The sequence below is a fragment of the Erythrolamprus reginae genome, chromosome 6 (assembly GCF_031021105.1).
Source record: "Erythrolamprus reginae isolate rEryReg1 chromosome 6, rEryReg1.hap1, whole genome shotgun sequence".
NCBI classification, from domain to species: domain Eukaryota; kingdom Metazoa; phylum Chordata; class Lepidosauria; order Squamata; family Dipsadidae; genus Erythrolamprus; species Erythrolamprus reginae.
Genome location: NC_091955.1, coordinates 75,980,018 through 75,997,984, shown reverse-complemented (window position 1 = coordinate 75,997,984; position 17,967 = coordinate 75,980,018). Strand labels below are relative to the sequence as shown.

General features: G+C 39.0%; 1 protein-coding gene across 4 annotated transcripts in view; it reads left to right on the top strand.

Moving 5' to 3' along the window:
• The window catches only part of TBXAS1 (thromboxane A synthase 1), a 324,636-nt gene that overhangs the window by 104,692 nt on the left and 201,977 nt on the right, over positions 1-17,967 (top strand). For all 4 annotated transcript variants that reach the window (XM_070756310.1, XM_070756309.1, XM_070756307.1 and 1 more), the window contains one exon: positions 4,079-4,131. In XM_070756310.1, coding sequence (XP_070612411.1) covers positions 4,079-4,131 — 53 coding nt within the window. The remainder of the gene's footprint in view (positions 1-4,078; positions 4,132-17,967) is intronic.

The window sequence follows — 17,967 nt, the reverse complement described above, 5'->3', positions numbered from 1 at the left end:
TCGCAGCTCTCTGCTGAATCCGGAACGCTAACTTCCGCGTTCGGATTCAGCAGACAGCTGCGAAGCAGCGCGCGTGTTTTAAAACGTGGCACCCGGCCTGGGGGGCTCGGGGGGAAGCCCCCGAGCCCCCCAGGCCGGCTGCAACCTTTTAAAACACGCGCGCCGCTTCGCAGCTCTCTGCTGAATCCGGAACGCTAACTTCCGCGTTCGGATTCAGCAGACAGCTGCGAAGCAGCGCGCGTGTTTTAAAACGTGGCAGCCGGCCTGGGGGGCTCGGGGGGAAGCCCCCGAGCCCCCCAGGCCGGCTGTGACGTTTTAAAACACGCGCGCTGCTTCGCAGCTCTCTGCTGAATCCGGAACGCTAACTTCCGCGTTCGGATTCAGCAGACAGCTGCGAAGCAGCGCGCGTGTTTTAAAACGTCACAGCCGGCCTGGGGGAAGCCCCCGAACCCCCCAGGCCGGCTGTGACGTTTTAAAACGCGCGCTGCTTCGCAGCTGTCTGCTGAATCCGAACGCGGAAGTTAGCGTTCCGGATTCAGCAGAGAGCTGCGAAGCGGCGCGCGTGTTTTAAAAGGTTGCAGCCGGCCTGGGGGGCTTGGCAGCACCCCCCCCCCGAGCCCCCCAGGCTGGCTGCAACCTTTTAAAACACGCGGGATACGAGCGCCAAGGAGCTGTCTCCTGAAGCCGAAAGCGGAAGTTAGTGTTCGGCTTCAGGAGACAGCTCCTTGGTGCTCGTATCCCGAATGTGAGCTCGGGAGGCGAACAAAAATGTCGCTCCCCTCCCAGCTCTTATCTCGAGTAGCTCGTAAGTAGAGCTGCTCGTATGTCGAGGTTCCACTGTATTGCCTTCGTGTATATATTTGAAGTTCCAGCGTTTTTCCTGTTTGTAAGGACATTTTCTGTTACCCGTGTTTTCCTTGAATTATATAAACTGCCGTTGCCTTTTACCAGTGTGTCTGGCTTCTCTTTTTGGGTTGGTATTGGCTTCTGGAGTGACCCAGACAGAACACTATCTATCTATCTATCTATCTATCTATCTATCTATCTATCTATCTATCTATCTATCTATCTATCTATCTATCTTTCTCTTCTCTTCTCTTCTATTTTTTTAAGTTGGTTTAAATTCATTTTTTGCAAACATAATTTTAAGTCAGAAGTAAATAGTAAATAGATACGGTACCTTGAAATGTATCCCAAATAACGTGCTAAAATGTTATAGTAAGAATTACTCATAAATATATGTGCTTGAATTAAAACCAATACCCTGCTTTCGATTATTTAAATCAAGCAAGCCACACTGTTATATTACACATTGTGGAACGAGGACAGTTCTATAATTATTTCAAGAGATTTTCTAAGCACTGCTATTTGTCTAAAGATGTTCCATTATTGATTGTTACTGTGAAAGTAACAGAATCAGAATCTAGTCACAAGATTTATGTCGTACTATAAAAATATATTGTTAACAAATTTCACGACATAAATAAGATTTATACAAATGTACGAATTGATTTTTAGCTGATGCATAGCAAATGCTGGAGGCATTAGACCGCAATCCATCTCATCTATTTTTACTGTCTCATGACCCCACACATTAAAATCTTTGCGGTGACAGCAATTTTTAATTGAAACAAATAATTAAGAATTTCCCTTACGTAGGAAATTGTTTTGCATTGTGCTTTTTTAGTCCACTCACTCTCTCTTCCTTCTTTCATCTAAGCTAAGCAGCTTAGTGTAATCAGGGAATCTCGTTAATTAACTTACTCTTTCTGGTATACAGCCTTTTGAAGGCAAAGGGAATTAATTGTGGCTCTCTCCATGAAGGCAGAACTCTACGGAGCAAGGGGATATAGGGGCGCCCCTCAGGCCTCCACCCCAGATGGAATGATGAGCTTTCTTCTTCTATTTATTTTCATTATTAGTATTATTTCACAGCTTGCTTATAAGGCAGTATTGTTAAAGCAAATAAGATTATTAGCTAGGAACATTGATTGAGATATTTGGATAGATGCACAGGAATGAAAGGACTAGACAGTTGTATAGTTAGTTGTTAGCTGTATAATTGTTATAGAGGCACAACAAGCAGAAAGAGGGAGATTGTGATCCCGCTGTATAGAGCGCTGGTGAGACCACATTTGGAATACTGTGTTCAGTTCTGGAGACCTCACCTACAAAAAGAGATTGGTAAAGTTGAACGGGTCCAAAGACATGCTACAAAAATGGTGGAAGATCTTAAGCATAAAACTTATAAGGAAAGACTTAAATGAACTCCATCTGTATAGTCTGGAGGACAGAAGGGAAAGGGGGGACATGATCGAAACATTTAAATATGTTAAAGGGTTAAATAAGGTTCAGGAGAGAAGTGTTTTCAATAGGAAAGTGAACACAAGAACAAGGGGGCACAATCTGAGGTTAGTTGGGGGAAAGATTAGAAGTAATGTGAGAATATATTATTTTACTGAAAGAGTAGTAGATGCTTGGAACAAACTTCCAGCAGACGTGGTCGGTAAATCCACAGTAACTGAATTTAAACATGCCTGGGATAAACATATATCCATCCTAAGATAAAATACAAGAAATAGTATAAGGGCAGACTAGATGGACCGTGAGGTCTTTTTCTGCCGTCAATCTTCTGTTTTTGTATATTTTCCTCATTGAGACTATGACAGAATATTGAAAATCTCTCATAGCATTTGTATCTTGGATATAGAAGGCTTTCATCACATATCTACTGTATAGATCCTCATTATTTGGCAGATAATGGCTGATTGAGCTACTTTTTCAAACTGTATGATCTGTTTTGGGAAAGTATGTAGCAGTTGTAGGAAGCTGTCCTTTTTCATCATCTGTTCTCTGTCATGATGTGTAGAAAAAGAGGCATGTTTGTGTAAGAGCTGTAGGAAATTCTGAATTCATGGTTCATAAATCTGAAGATGAAGGCGAGAAAGACTGTACAATGTGGACAATTTATTCAAATATGAAATAAAACCCAAGATGGCAAGATACACCTACTACAACTTGTGGCTATTGCCAATACGTATAATTATTTTTTTCTTGATTTCCTTGGAATGTTTAAGTTGCCAGTTAGAGTAGATTTAAAATATACATTTCTTTATAGCACAATCTTCCAGGTTTTAATTTAGGAGTTCCTAAGTTCCAACAAATTCAGTGGAGGTAAATAGACATAGAATTTCAGCCTTAGGCTAAATGCTATAGGCAACAATAGCTGTTGATTGTATACTTTTGTCAGACAAAGAAAAGGCAAATCAAGGGCAAAAAGCATGCTGTTGTATCAAAATAGCTTCCTTTCTCCATTTTCTACAAAGATTATAAGAAGGAAAATAATTTGCTTGGTTTTAGTTAAGGTAATTTTTTAAAATTGTCTAATGAGAGTGCATTGTGCTAATGTTCAGCATTTAGCATTTAGTTAATTAGCCTTTACAAATGAGGATTAACTTAACTACATAACACTAACCTCTCAATAACTCTAAAGGGTAGGAAAGCTGTTTTTATTAAATTCAGAAGGCCTGTATATGTGCATTAAAATCTGAAATGGCACACGCATAAATTAAAGAATATTACCCACAGAGGATGACTATTAGAGATGATGATCAAAGGAAACAAACTGTGTACATGATGTGTTTTTTTAGAAAAAGAAAGTCATGGATAGAATTTCATGCACATGTGTCTAGCAACTGGTGTCCATGCTTATTTCTGCTTTATTAAAAACAAATGTATTTATACAATGGTGATTGGAGAGATTTTTTCTTGATGTACAGTCTTTGATAGGGCATTGATTCATAGAGTTTTACCTATACACCAAGACAAATTCCTTATGTGTCCAGTCCCACTTGGCCAATAAAACTCTAGTCTAGTCTAGTCTAATCTACTCTAGTCCAGTCCAGTCCAATCTCTTATTTACATCTTTTGGAAACAATATGTTAATATTTTGTTATATATTATAAAAACCCACCTCTGCCGTCAGGCATGGGGAAATTGATTCCCCCGGGCCGTTTCATTTTTATGTATGGTTTAATACAGAGAACCAGCTATAATTTCTGTTATCTCTTTCATTCAGGGCTTTTGGGAGAACCACAACAAGCTGATCAACAATTATGGACCTTCTTGTGGGTAAGTTGTTCTCTCCCCCCCCCCCTGTTTACTTTTTGATTTCGGACATGAAACTTCATGTGAATTTTGACATGTGTCAGCCATCACCCATCCCTGATCTGGTATTTTTAAATTATGCTGAATTAGAATTTCGATTATTCTCCCTAAAGTTGCTATAAATCAATCAATCTATCTATCTATCTATCTATCTATCTATCTATCTATCTATCTATCTATCTATCTATCTATCTATCTCCATCCATCCCTCCATCCCTCCATCCCTCCATCCCTCCATCCATCCATCCATCCATCCATCCATCCATCCATCCATCCATCTATCTATCTATCTATCTATCTATCTATCTATCTATCTATCTATCTATCTATCTATCTAATTTATATGCTGCCCAACTCCTGAAGGACTCTGGATGGGGTACAGCAAAATATAATCACTAAAAACAATTTAAAAGCACCATGTTTAGAAACCCTAATAAAACATTCACACTTCTTGTGGCTGGACCTGGAAGATGTATCATCAGATGTATCATGTATCATAAATGGGATCCATCCATCCATCCATCCATCCATCCATCCATCCATCCATCCATCTATCTATCTATCTATCTCCATCCATCCATCCCTCCGTCCACCCACCCACCCACCCACCCTTCTCTCTCTCTATCCATCCTTCCGTCCATCTATCTATCCATCCATCCTTCCTTCCGTCCGTCATTTGTCATGTGTCATAAATTGGATCCGGTTATTTATTTTTATGTTTTATTCAATTTATATGGCCATCCATCACACATATGTGACTCTGGACAGCAAGCAAAGGTTAAAAACATTAATATAATTATAAAAAAGGCAGTACATCACAGAAAAAATGTTTTTAAAATGGTAAAGAGTAAATATCCATATTAATAACAATAGCGCAGAGGCTTATCTGACCTCTTAACCCACCAGTTCTTGTGCCCTCAAAATGATCAGCAGCCAACTTAATTTGTGGGGGAGGTTGTTTTGTGGGGATAAAGTTGCTAATTAATGTTAGCAGTAAAGTGATAAGGAAGTTTTGTAAGCAGTTGCAAAACCAAGGGAATCAACAGAAGATGTAGTATGAGAGGGATAATATTCTTAACTATAGAGCTGTGCAAACTCACTAATCAAGAAACATGTTTCTGGACCCAAAACATATATCTGGGGATCTTTGAAACACCTCCAGGCTCAGAGGATTTACTTTTGAAGACCACTGAACTGCTTGGTACTGACGGTAAGCAAAAGGTATTGAAGTTCTTCAAAATAGTATGAGTCTTCCACATGCTTCATTCCATAATATTGCTTGCCTTTAGACAGAGGAGGTAGAGCTTGATGGGCTAAGAAAGGAAGAAAAAGAAGTTTCTTTTATTGTAATCTCTAAGTTTCACACAGATAAATTATGAATCGAAACATAGGCATATCATGCATTCTTTGAGCTTATAATGATCCTAGAATGTACTATTTGATTTGTTCAACTATTTTATTTAATTTTTTACTTATCTGTCTGAAGAATTCTGGATAACCCCATTCTGCAGACATCCCATTTGGGTGAACACAAACTTCCTATTTTCAGTTTTGTGGAAGCTCATGTAGCAGATTCTTGTTAGCGCTGTGAAATATTTACTGAGCAGGCTTATCGCAGTGGTTCATCCTGTTTGTGAGCCACTGTTTGAACAGCAGACTATAAAGTCATTGTAGAATTCCAGACCTTCTAACATGTCCTAATATACTTACCTCCAGATCCCTCATTGAAAATTGTATCCATGCCATTGACCATGGCATCTTTCTAAACCCTTTTAGAAAATTTTACAATGGTTCCATTCCTTCCTGAGTGGGTAGGCCAGTTGATAATTTAATTTATTCAATTTAGATACTGCCCAATTTCAACTGGCTCTGGATAATACCAATAAAGCCAACAACATAAAAACATAATAATTAGAATTAAAAACTTAAAGTGAACCCAGACAACCCAACCCCAAAAAAGAGTCCCAACCACTTATTTATTTATTTATTTATTTATTTATTTATTTATTTATTTATTTATTTATTTATTTATTTATTTATTTATTCATTCCAATACATAATACACATTGAAGAGAAAGATATGTAATAATATAAGTAAAGAAAAGAATAGAAGAAAAGATATAAAAGTATAGGTGAACATATTTGAAAGGAAGAGAAGATAAATGAGATAAGGAGAGACAATTGGACAGGGGACGGAAGGCACACTGGTGCATTTATGCATGCCCCTTACTGACCTCTAAGGAACCTGGAGAGGTCAATCGTGGATAGTCTAAAGGAAAAATGTTTGGGGTTAGGGGTTGACACTACTGAGTCAGGTAATGAGTTCCACGCTTCGACAACTCGGTTGCTGAAGTCATATTTTTTACAGTCAAGTTTGGAGCGGTTAATATTAAGTTTGAATCTGTTGCGTGCTCTTGTGTTGTTGCGATTGAAGCTGAAATAGTCATTGACAGGTAGAACGTTGCAGCATATGATCTTGTGGGCAATACTTAGATCGTGTTTTAGGCAACGTAGTTCTAAGCTTTCTAGACCTAGGATTGATAGTCTGCTTTCGTAGGGTATTCTGTTTCGAGTGGAGGAGTGAAGGGCTCTTCTGGTGAAGTATCTTTGGATATTTTCAAGGGTGTTGATGTCTGAAATGTGGTATGGGTTCCAGACAGATGAACTGTATTCAAGGATGGGTCTGGCAAAGGTTTTGTAGGCTCTGGTGAGTAGCATGAGATTGCCAGAGCAGAAGCTAACCCAAGGCCAGGAGGGCGGGATCTCGACTGACGCCAAACCAGAAAATTGAGTGAACAGTGTTTTAAGAATAGTATACCCCTCTTTCAATCTCAACCAGGATTTTGTAAAATAAACTACGGCAGTCTCTACACTCTCAGAATGTCCTTTCAATACTTCTCATGTTTAGTATATTACTTAAGCAAATATCATTCTTTATCCTCTTGTTCAAAGATTGCTGTTTTTTTTTACTGTCATCTGAAAGAAAAGCTCTATCTAAAGATACATTATGTTCTAACTTTCATTGTTTCTGTGGGGCCTGGCCCATTCATCATCCTTTAAAAGGAGATGATTAGTTCCCTCATGTCTTCTAAATTCTGTCAAATGACAGAATTCTGTCATCTTTTTACCCCCCAATGTTCAGGGGAGCATCCAGACATTTAACACTCTGAAAGCTTCCACAGTTAGAATAGATTTGTCAGATGGGACAAAATGCATACAGTAATTTCCAATGAACCACTTTTAGCTTCTCACAATTATTGGAATCTGTATACGACTTCTGTTAGACTAAGACAGCTATGACATTTCAGCTTTATCTTCTCAGTATTTTTTATTTATTTTCCTGAGACTGTGCTTTTTAACGTTAAACGATGGCACTTGCATTTAAAGCCATTAAAAACATAATCCAAAATCTTCAAATGTCACATCCCTGCAATTTTAAATATCAAAATTTCCCAAGCGGTACATGTTTAATCACTTTTAAGCCTTTTCTGATGACAAAAAAGAGAATGTTAATTATTTTCAGTATGATATTCTAGATGTTGAAATATTTTAATTACTGATAAAATATTAAGAAGCAAATTTTGTGTGTTATATTTCTCTTATTACCATTTGTTATTGTATTATGATAGTCAAGAGTTTATGTTAAGGATACAAAACTTGTTTGATTTATTTCTGCCTTAGATACAGATTATTTGTTCTTTAGCATTTAGCATTTACTTTTTTCAAGAACTTTTCACTTTATAAGTTCTGGCTGAAATCTAGATTTCTAGTAATTCTTCCACCCTCCCTAAAGAATAAATTGGTGGCACATCTGTTCACTCCATACCTGAGTGAAAAGATCTTTGAAGAAAGGCCAATGTTGGCAAAAGTACAAAAACATTTTCTAAAAAAATTCTAAAGGGAAGTGATACTTCCAAAACAAATAGTGAATGGAACGCTGAATTAAAATAATTTTCTAAAGTTTACAAACAGATAAAAAATAATACAAACAATAAAGGTAACCTTTGTCTTATGATCACAAATGAACCAAAGCAACCTTAGTCAAATAATATTTTTCTTAATGAGTCTCTGCTACTATATTAATTACAATTAGTTCTCTCCGATCAACGTTCAAAATAGTCTCTTCTCATGTATTCATTTTCTATGAATTACTTAATATTGGCTGATTAATATAACGAAACATCCAAATTTAAAAAATAGTAAAAGTGGAAAATCATATAATAATAATAATAATAATAATAATAATAATAATAATAATAATAATAAAAATAAAAATAAAAATAACAACAATTATTATTATTGTTGTTGTTATTATTATTTATTAGATTTGTTTGCTGCCCCAAGTCTTCGGAGAGGGGTGGCATACAAATCTAATACATCATCATCATCATTATTATTATTATTATTATTATTATTATTATTATTATTATTATTATTATTATTATTATACACTCATCTGACTTAAGTATCATTTATCACCCTAGGCCAGTGAATGGTGAACTTATGGTATGTATACAGTGAAGATCTACCAAAATTTTTACTACCGCACTGTGGGCGTGGCTTATGCAGGACGCCCTGCATTTTCTTTCAACATCTTTCAGTGCAAATTGGGTGCTCTGGGGTGGAGCTCCATTTTTACTACCCCACTGTGTTGCCCCCCATCCGGGCAGTAGCCCACCCCTGTATGTGTGCCACCTGTGGCACGCAGAGCCATATTGGTGGGCACTCAAGGCGTTGCCCTATGTCAGCTCTAACATGCGTGCATAGACTAGCCAGCTGATTTTCTGCCTTGGGGTAGGCAGTTTTGCCCCCCAGAGGCTTCAGGGAAGCTTCTCCAAAGCTCTGGAGTGCAAGAAAAACCACCCAACAGGCAAACTGAAAGTTCAGAAAAACAGACTTCCAGTTTGTCCGTTGTGCTGTTTTTTGGCATTCTGGAGGTTTCAAGGAAGTTTCCTGAAGGCTCTAGATTGCAAAAAATCCTCCCAATGGGCAAACCAAAAGTTCTGAAAACTGGACTTCTGGTTTACCTGTTGCGCTGTTTTTTGCACTCTGGAGGCTTTAGGAAGCTTCCCTGAAGGCTCTAGATTGTGGAAAAACAGCACAATAGATGTTCTGTCAAGCTCTCTGGTAGAATCCTCCCGAAAATGCAGATACAATTTCAGACACACACACATTTGAAAATTCAAAACAATGTTCTTTGTACCGAAAATGCAAATAAACGAAGGACTCTTTTTGTATAGCAAAGAGCACTTGTCTCCAAACAAACTGGTAAGTTGTACAAGACCCTTATCAGTTCTGTGATACTTAGCTTGCAGTGTGACGCAATTCACAGTCCTTCTTCTTTCACAAAGTGAAACACACTTTGCTCTGGTTTAGTTTCAAAGCGGGGAAAAATCAGCACACAAAGGTCAAAGTCAGCAAAACAGGCACGAAACACAACGATCAGATAATCCTCCACAATGGCCAAACCCACAGACTGCTATTTATAGCAACCTCACTAATTACCACAGCCCCACCCAACCACAGGTGGCCTCATTTTCTTTGATAATAATCTCTCAGTTGTTGCCTATGCATCGCTCTCCACATGCATGGCTGTATCATTAACTCTTGTTCTGAATCCAAGGAGGAGCTAGATAATTGATCTCCTTCTGAGCTGCCTGCCACACTCTCCTCCTCCCTGTCACTCATGTCTTCTTGGTCAGAGGAGCCTTCATCAGCAGATTCCACCGGGAGCAAAACAGGCCTGCAGCATGTGGATGTCTCCCCCACATCCACAGTCCTTGGGGCAGGAGCTGGGCCAAAGCTAACCACAACAAATAGACAAACTGAAAGTTCAGAAAAATAGACTTCTTGTTTGCCCATTTTGCTGTTTTTCCCACTCTGGGGCTTCAGGAAACTTCCCTGAAGGCTCCGGAGTACAAAAAATAGCAATTTGTGCTGGCTGACCACTCCCTTTATATAAGAGTTGTCAAATGAGTGAACCAATGACACAGCTTCGTTTTCCCACTTTGTCTGCTGCTCGCGTCTTAGCCAGTCAGCAGAGACCTGCACCCAGCATGGCTTTTGGCCTCATCATAGGACTTAACAGATGTATAGTATACAAAATATTTGATTTCTTTGTTTTAGCTAAAGCAGCCACCATTTTGGGAAAGGAAAAAACTCCTTCATTGTCACCACATCACTCAGAACATGCCTTCTGAAATTCAGATATGTTCCGACTATAGCTGGCTAAAACATCTGCCTTCTTATGTGTGTTAGGGAATTGCTTGCTATATTCAGTTTGTATATATTTATAGTTTCATTAAAAAAATTAACTTTCATAAACGACCAAAAACAGGGAAACGGAATGTTTACTTGCTGTAGTTGCTTTTATCATCTGATTTTAAACAGTTTAAACTTAATTTTTAGCTGATTCGTCCATTAGAGATTGTATGCCTCTTTATTATTACAAAGAGTGCCCACATTTGAGCACATGTAATATTCCATTACTATGGAGCAAATTGACATAGGAAAGTGTGGAGGTGAATAATACGGAGAGTGCCAGAAGCATTTTATTTGCTAGAAACAAACAGCAGTTGTGACATTGTTCCAGGTTTCTGAGGTGAATTTTTGACAGAAGCTTTCAGTAAATGCAGCTCATACTGGGGAACAAATTGGTTGTTGTGACATTAGACCCCACTCTAGAGTGTCTGTTAATGGATCTGGGAACTTTAGACAAGTAAAAATAACAACAAAATAAGTACTGAAAATAGAACAATAACCAAATTCATCCCCTCAGCTGGATACAAATTAGTAACAAGCTTTTTCAACCAGATTGTATACAGTTTGCCAAGAAGTTGGCATAGACCTGTCCATGATGTCTTTAGAAGCTGAGATTCATTCAAAGAAAACTTTGTAGTCATGAAGGGATGAATTTTTCTTTAGTGAAATCCTGTCCAGCAGTTGCTTCAAACATAGTTGTTTGTTAACTGATAGGCAGATAGGCAGTTCCAGAGTACCTCCGGAACCGCCTGCTACCGCACGAATCCCAGCGACCGATAAGGTCTCACAGAGTTGGCCTTCTCCGGGTCCCATCGACTAAACAATGTCGTTTGGCGGGCCCCAGGGGAAGAGCCTTCTCTGTGGCGGCCCCGGTCCTCTGGAACCAACTCCCCCCCCCCAGAGATTAGAACTGCCCCCACCCTCCTTGTCTTTCGTAAACTACTCAAGACTCACTTATACCGCCAGGCATGGGGGAGTTGAGACACCTTTCCCCCAGGCTTTTTTATACTTTGTTTTATGTTTGGTATGAATGTGCTGTTTGGTTTTTAAAATAATGATAGGGTTTTATATGTTTTTTAATATTAGATTTGTTCCACTACTATATTGTTTTTATTACTGTTGTGAGCCACCCCGAGTCTTCAAAGAGGGGCGGCATACAAATCTAATAAATAATAATAATAATAATAATAATAATAATAATAATAATAATAAAGCTAAGTGAAGATGTTGAGGTTCTTCAACATGTAGGGCAGTGATGGCGGACCTTTTTTTCCTCAGGTGCCAAAAGCACTTGTTCTATTACACATGCGCGAGTGCCCACACCTTTAATTCCACACCTGTGGATGGCAAAAATGTGTGCTGGGAGGGGGGTCATGAATGCATGCGCGAAGGGGATGCATGGCATTATGGGTGTAAGCACATACATGGGCACCTCTGTGCCCTCCACCCTTTTGGCACACGAACCAAAAAGATTTCGCCATCACTGATCTAGGGCATCTCTGGGAAGGGCAGGAGAAGAGTGGAGGCTGTGAGTGTTGAGATTGTCTCCGGCCTATATTATGAATGATTGAATTGGATGAATGGGTATGACTATATATGGGGTTTTCTAACACTTTTAGTAATTTTGTATGATTCTTTTTAAAGTAATTTAGATTTCTTTTTATGTATTGTTGCATTTATAATGTTGTATGCTGCCCTGAGTCGCCTCGAGAAGGGCTGCACAGAAATCAACAGAAATCACAGAAAACATATATACAGTATATATGTGTGTGTGTGTGTGTGTGTGTGTGTGTTTTCATAGATTGTGTGTGTGTATATATATATATATATATATATATATATATATATGTGTGTGTGTGTGTGTGTGTCATATGTTTAAGCTGAATTTGAAAATTAAGGGAGACTAGGATAGATCTATTTCGGCCTTATTTTGGCCTCATCAGCTAGCCATACCCACTGGGACTTGAACCTGCAACCTTTGCCTTGTAAGGCAGAGAATTATCCTCTAGGCTACAGTATCCAATCCCTTCAGCTCTGTACCAGGGAAGGGTTACATTTTGTGTCGAATCACCCTGGTATATATATATGTAGATTGTTCTGAGTTCGGGTTTTGCCCCGTGTAATATTTTGAGTGTCTATGCGACGTTTCGGTGAAATCACATTCACCATCATCAGGCTGAAGTTTTAAGCTTTGTGCTGCTGTAAATATTTACACACTGTATATATATATACAGTGGTACCTCTACTTAAGAACTTAATTGGTTCTATGACCAGGTTCTTAAGTAGAAAAGTTTGTAAGTAGAAGCAATTTTCCCCATAGGAATCAATGTAAAAGCACAAACCCATTAGGAAAGAAAAGCTTGGAATTTGGGTGGGAGGAGGAGGAGGAAGAGGAGGAGGACAGTCGCTGTCGAAGGAAGAAGATGAGGTGAGGGGAATCAAAAAAATCCCAAACTTTAAAGCAGTTTGCAATATGTCTTTCTGACCTTTCCCTAACTGACCGGGCAAATAAGATTAGGGTTTCAGTGACACCTAAAGAGAAGAGTGCAAAAATTTTGTTTGCTGTTTTGGACAATGCTTTCCAAATGTTAAGTAGCATGTAGGTGAAGAAATAGGTGGAACAGACAAAAACAGAATGTAATTCCATTTAAATCAAATTAAAATAACATTTCATTAGATGACTCATTCATAATGGAAGTACTCCCTGAATGTTTAGTCATTTTCTCCTTTTGCCACTGTTGAATATACCATCCGAGGGCAACTGAGAGCTGAGGTGGCAAAGTGGGTAGAGTGCTGTACTGCAGGCCACTAAAGCTGACTGCTTGATCTGCAGATCAGCAGTTCAAATCTCATTACCAGCTCAAGGATGACTCAACCTTCCATCCTTCCGAGGTGGGTAAAATGAGGACCCGAATTGTGGGGGCAATGTGCTGGCTCTGTTAAAAAGTGTTATTGCTAACATGTTGTAAGCCGCCCTGAGTCTAAGGAGAAGGGCGGCATTTAAAAAATAGAATGAATGAATGAATGAATGAATGAATGAATGAATGAATGAATGAATAAATAAATAAATGAACGAACAAATAAATAAATAAATAAATAAATAAACTAAGTACACAAACAAACAAACAAACAAACAAACAAACAAACAAACAAACAAACAAACTATTAGTATGGTTCTAGAAGCCAGATCTATGGTATTTATGAGCCATGTACATTATATATTGCCTTTTTTATTTCTCCACTTGTTTTGCTACAGCTGGTGGCAGTGGAGAGGAAAATTCATTTCATGTCCATCATGGATAAATAAAATAAATGATCAAAATATGAAAAACTCTCTGTGGGAGTGCTAATTTCAGAATCCTTTAAAACTCTGACTCTTGGGTAGCAGGAAGAGATTATACCTTCTACTGGTAAAAGAAAAAGGCATTTAAAAAAAAAAAATTCTTGGCCCCCAAATTGTTGGTGGCTGTTGTGGGATGCACACAATCTTGTGTACACTCAGTACATTACTATGCCTGAAAAATGTCTCAAGCATCATCTCCTGTCACTCAAGAAACCTTGCTAGTGCTCGTTTTTGCAATTCTCGTGGTCCTTATGAATTCTGGTAATGAATGTTATGGGGAAGCATTATATGTATAACTGACTTGAAGGGTTTGACATGACAGGGTTGGAGAAGAGGCTGCGTTTTATGCATTCCAGATTGAAAACTCTTTTCAAATGAACGTGAAAAGCTTTTATTTACCCCTCTCCTTCATTTTGATGAACACAGGGCTTTGAAAGTTGAACCTTTATTACCTTTATTATTTTTATTTCCTAAGGTCACTTGAGTCATTTGACCGATAGGATCACAACTTGTTTTCTTTCAGTGTGAACTGGTCTCCTTGACAACAGGATGTCAAATCAACTTTTCAGCTTTAATCAAGTCAGAACAATATGCTGTTGTCCTTCTATTCTGAAAGCCTTCAGGTTCTAGGAAATTATTCCAGTTCAGGTTTTTAGGGCACATTATTTTCTTCCCCTTCTTTTGATAACCGTTCTGGATGTGTGTTGAAAAATCAATCCTGTTTTTATATATGGAAATATCCAAATGCAAACAAAATTAAAATTTTCAGTGAAATTTTAAAAAATTCACATAACTGCATCAAAACATTTGGTATGGGTTCAATGGTAGAAGGTATATTTTGTATACATTAATTACCATGGTATTTGTAGTTTGAAAGGGAGTAGGTGATAGAAACACTAAAATCTGAATTGTTGTCAAAGAAAACAATATTAAATTCAAGCAATACTGAATGACAAGTAAAGGGGACTTTACAAGTCTTCTAGTCCAACCATCTATTCAAGAAAAAATCTCTAGAGTCTATACCATTTGAGAGACTTGGTGGCACAGTGGTTAGAATGCAGTACTCCAGGCTAATTCTGCTGTCTGCCAACTGCCACCAGTTGGCAGTTCGATTCTCACCGGTTCAAGTTGACTCGGCCTTCCATCTGTTTGAAGTCAGTAAAATGAAGTCCCAGATTGTTGGGGACAATATGTTGACTCTATAAACCACTTAGAGAGGGACTGTAAAGCACTATAAAACAGTATGTAAGTCTAATGGCTAACGCTATTTTAAACAAATGGCTATCCATTCTTTTCTTAAAAGATTCCAGTGTTGGAGACCCACAGCTTCTGAAGGCAAACTGTACAATTGGTTGATTGTCCTAACTATCAGGAAATTTCTCCTTAGTTCTAGGTTCCTTCTCTCCCTTTTCTGTTTTCATCGATTACTTCTTGTCTTGGAAAATAGGTTGACTCTCCCCTCTTCTTTGTGGCAGCCCCTGAAATACTCGAACACTGCTATTATGTCAAATAAATAATCTACTTGAATATATTTCCCATCATTCGTGCTTAAAATATCCTCATATTAGCAAAGGCAATGCTTGTACTATTTTTTCTGGAATGGGCCAAAAAAAACCCTAAAAAAATTAAGCAAAACCCGACACTGCTCCAAACCCAGAAAACCCAAAGGAAGAAACATAGCTTCAGTGAACAAACACACTGGAATCGTCTTTTACCAAAGATCCAGTTTAATGTAGTGATTAAAACATTGGGCTAGAAATCCAGAGATCATGAGTTCTAGTCCTGCTTTAGCCACAAAGCCAGCTAGGTGACCGTGTCCGGTCACACTCTTACAGTCCTAAAAAGGAGGCAAGGGCCAGTGAAGGACTACTGTAATGCTCTCTACATGGGGCTACCTTTGAAAAATGTTCGGAAACTTCAGATCGTGCAGAATGCAGCTGCGAGAGCTATCATGGGCTTTCCTAAATACACCCATGTTACACCAACACTCCGCAGTCTGCATTGGTTGCCGATCAGTTTCCCATCACAATTCAAAGTGTTGGTTATGACCTATAAAGCCCTTCATGGCACCGGACCAGAATATCTCCGGGACCACCTTCTGCCGCACGAATCCCAGCGACCAGTTAGGTCCCACAGAGTTGGCCTTCTCCGGGTCCCGTCAACTAAACAATATCGTTTGGCAGGACCCAGGGGAAGAGCCTTCTCTGTGGCAGCCCCGATCCTTTGGAACCAACTCCCCCCAGATATCAGAGTTGCCCCCACCCTCCTTGCCTTTCATAAGCTCCTTAAAACCCACCTCTGTCGTCAGGCATGGGGGAATTGAGACTTTCCCTCCCCCTAGGCTTATAATATTTATGCATGGTATGTCAGTATGTATGATTGGTTTCTAAATTGGGGTTTTAAATTAACTTAAATATTAGATTTGTTTACATTGTATTATTATTGCTGTTAGCCGCCCCAAGTCTGCGGAGAGGGGCGGCATACAAATCTGATTAATAAATAATAAAATAAATAAATAAATGCTTGTCTTCAGTGCTACCGGTGTGCCCTCCGAGGCCGTCATGGGCATGCGTGCATCTGATGGGCACACGTGTGCCCGTCGGTGTGAAATTTGGCTTCTGCGCATGCGCAGAAAGCAAAATCTTATGTAAAGATGTGTGTGTGGGTGAGATTTCGATTTTCGAGATTTTGACTTCCGTGCATGGGCAGAAGCAAAAAATCGCTGAAATCTTGTTCACGCGAGCATCCTTACATGAAATTTCACTTGCTGCGTATGCGCAGAAGCCAAATCTTGTGGGGGGGGCACATCGGGGCACGCAGTTGTGCACTCACCCCAGAATGTCCTACTGGGACAGAGCACCGGACTGCACCGGCTACTGTCCATCACTGGCAAAGGCAAACTAGCTCCGAAGAAGGTGGTTAAGGAAACTGCAGAAAATAATTTGGTATCAGAAAAGATTGTAACTTTCCTCCTCCCAAGAGGATATTGATGAGATTTTTTAAAAAAATGTTATTTGTATTTTTGTAATTGTCCGTTGTACATTTCCGTATTTTTCTCGTTTTGATTTTGGTGTTGATGTTTTTTGTTTGTTTTGGTGTGCATGTTTTCTTTTCTTTTTTTGTGTATTGCAAATTGCAAATATACAAATGGATATACGTTTTTGATTATACTTTTTAACACAATTTAATAAAAATTACTTTATTTTTTTTTAAAAAACTGCAACAGCTTGTGTAGAAAGTTGCCAGGAGTCAACACTGAATTCAAAATGCACAAAATCTATCTATCTATCAATCAATCAGTTAGTCAGTCACAATGGATTGAAATCGCCTCCCATATAGTATTCAGCCAACTCTTCCCCTGGATAATCTGCATGTTCATTTAATGATGAATAACATTACTAGTGATAATAAGCTGCCTGTTCATTTAGTGGCACAGGGGAGAGATCATAGTGTGATGCAGGACACAATTATTCCAATGTGCTGCATTGCAAAAGTTATTTGTTTGTTTGTTTGTTTGTTTGTTTGTTTGTTTGTTTGTTTCTTTGTTCGTTCGTTCATTCGTTCGTTCATTCATTCATTCATTCATTCATTCATTCATTCATTCATTCATTCATTTGATTTCTATGCTGCCCAATCCCGAAGGACTCAGGGCGGCTTACAACAGTGATAAAATACAATAAAATAGATACCAAAAATAAAGGAAGTCGAACAATGTTATAAAACGAAAAACCCCATAAAGATAAAAACAGTCACCGTCATACACATGCCCACCATTCATAACATTCGACATCTAGAATGTAAAATTTATGCCCCCCCAAGCCTGCCGACACAGCCAGGTCTTTGTGGCCTTATGAAAGACCAGCAGGGTGGGGGCGGTGTGGACATTGAGTGGAAGCTGGTTCAAAAGAGCCGGGACAGCCACAGAGAAGGCCCTCCCCCGTGGTCCCGCCAACCTGCATTGCTTAGTCGACGGGACCCGGAGGAGGCCAACTCTGTGAGCTCTTATTGGTCTCAGGGAGGGGGAGTTTCTGTTCTCTCTTTCATTGCTGGAGTTTTGTAAGCAGTTGCTAATATTTTTCTTCATACTTATGTACACCTTAATCCATCTAGCTATTTACCAGAATATCTCCGGGACCGCCTCCTGCCGCACGACCAGCTAGGTCCCACAGAGTTGGCCTTCTCCGGGTCCCGTCAAC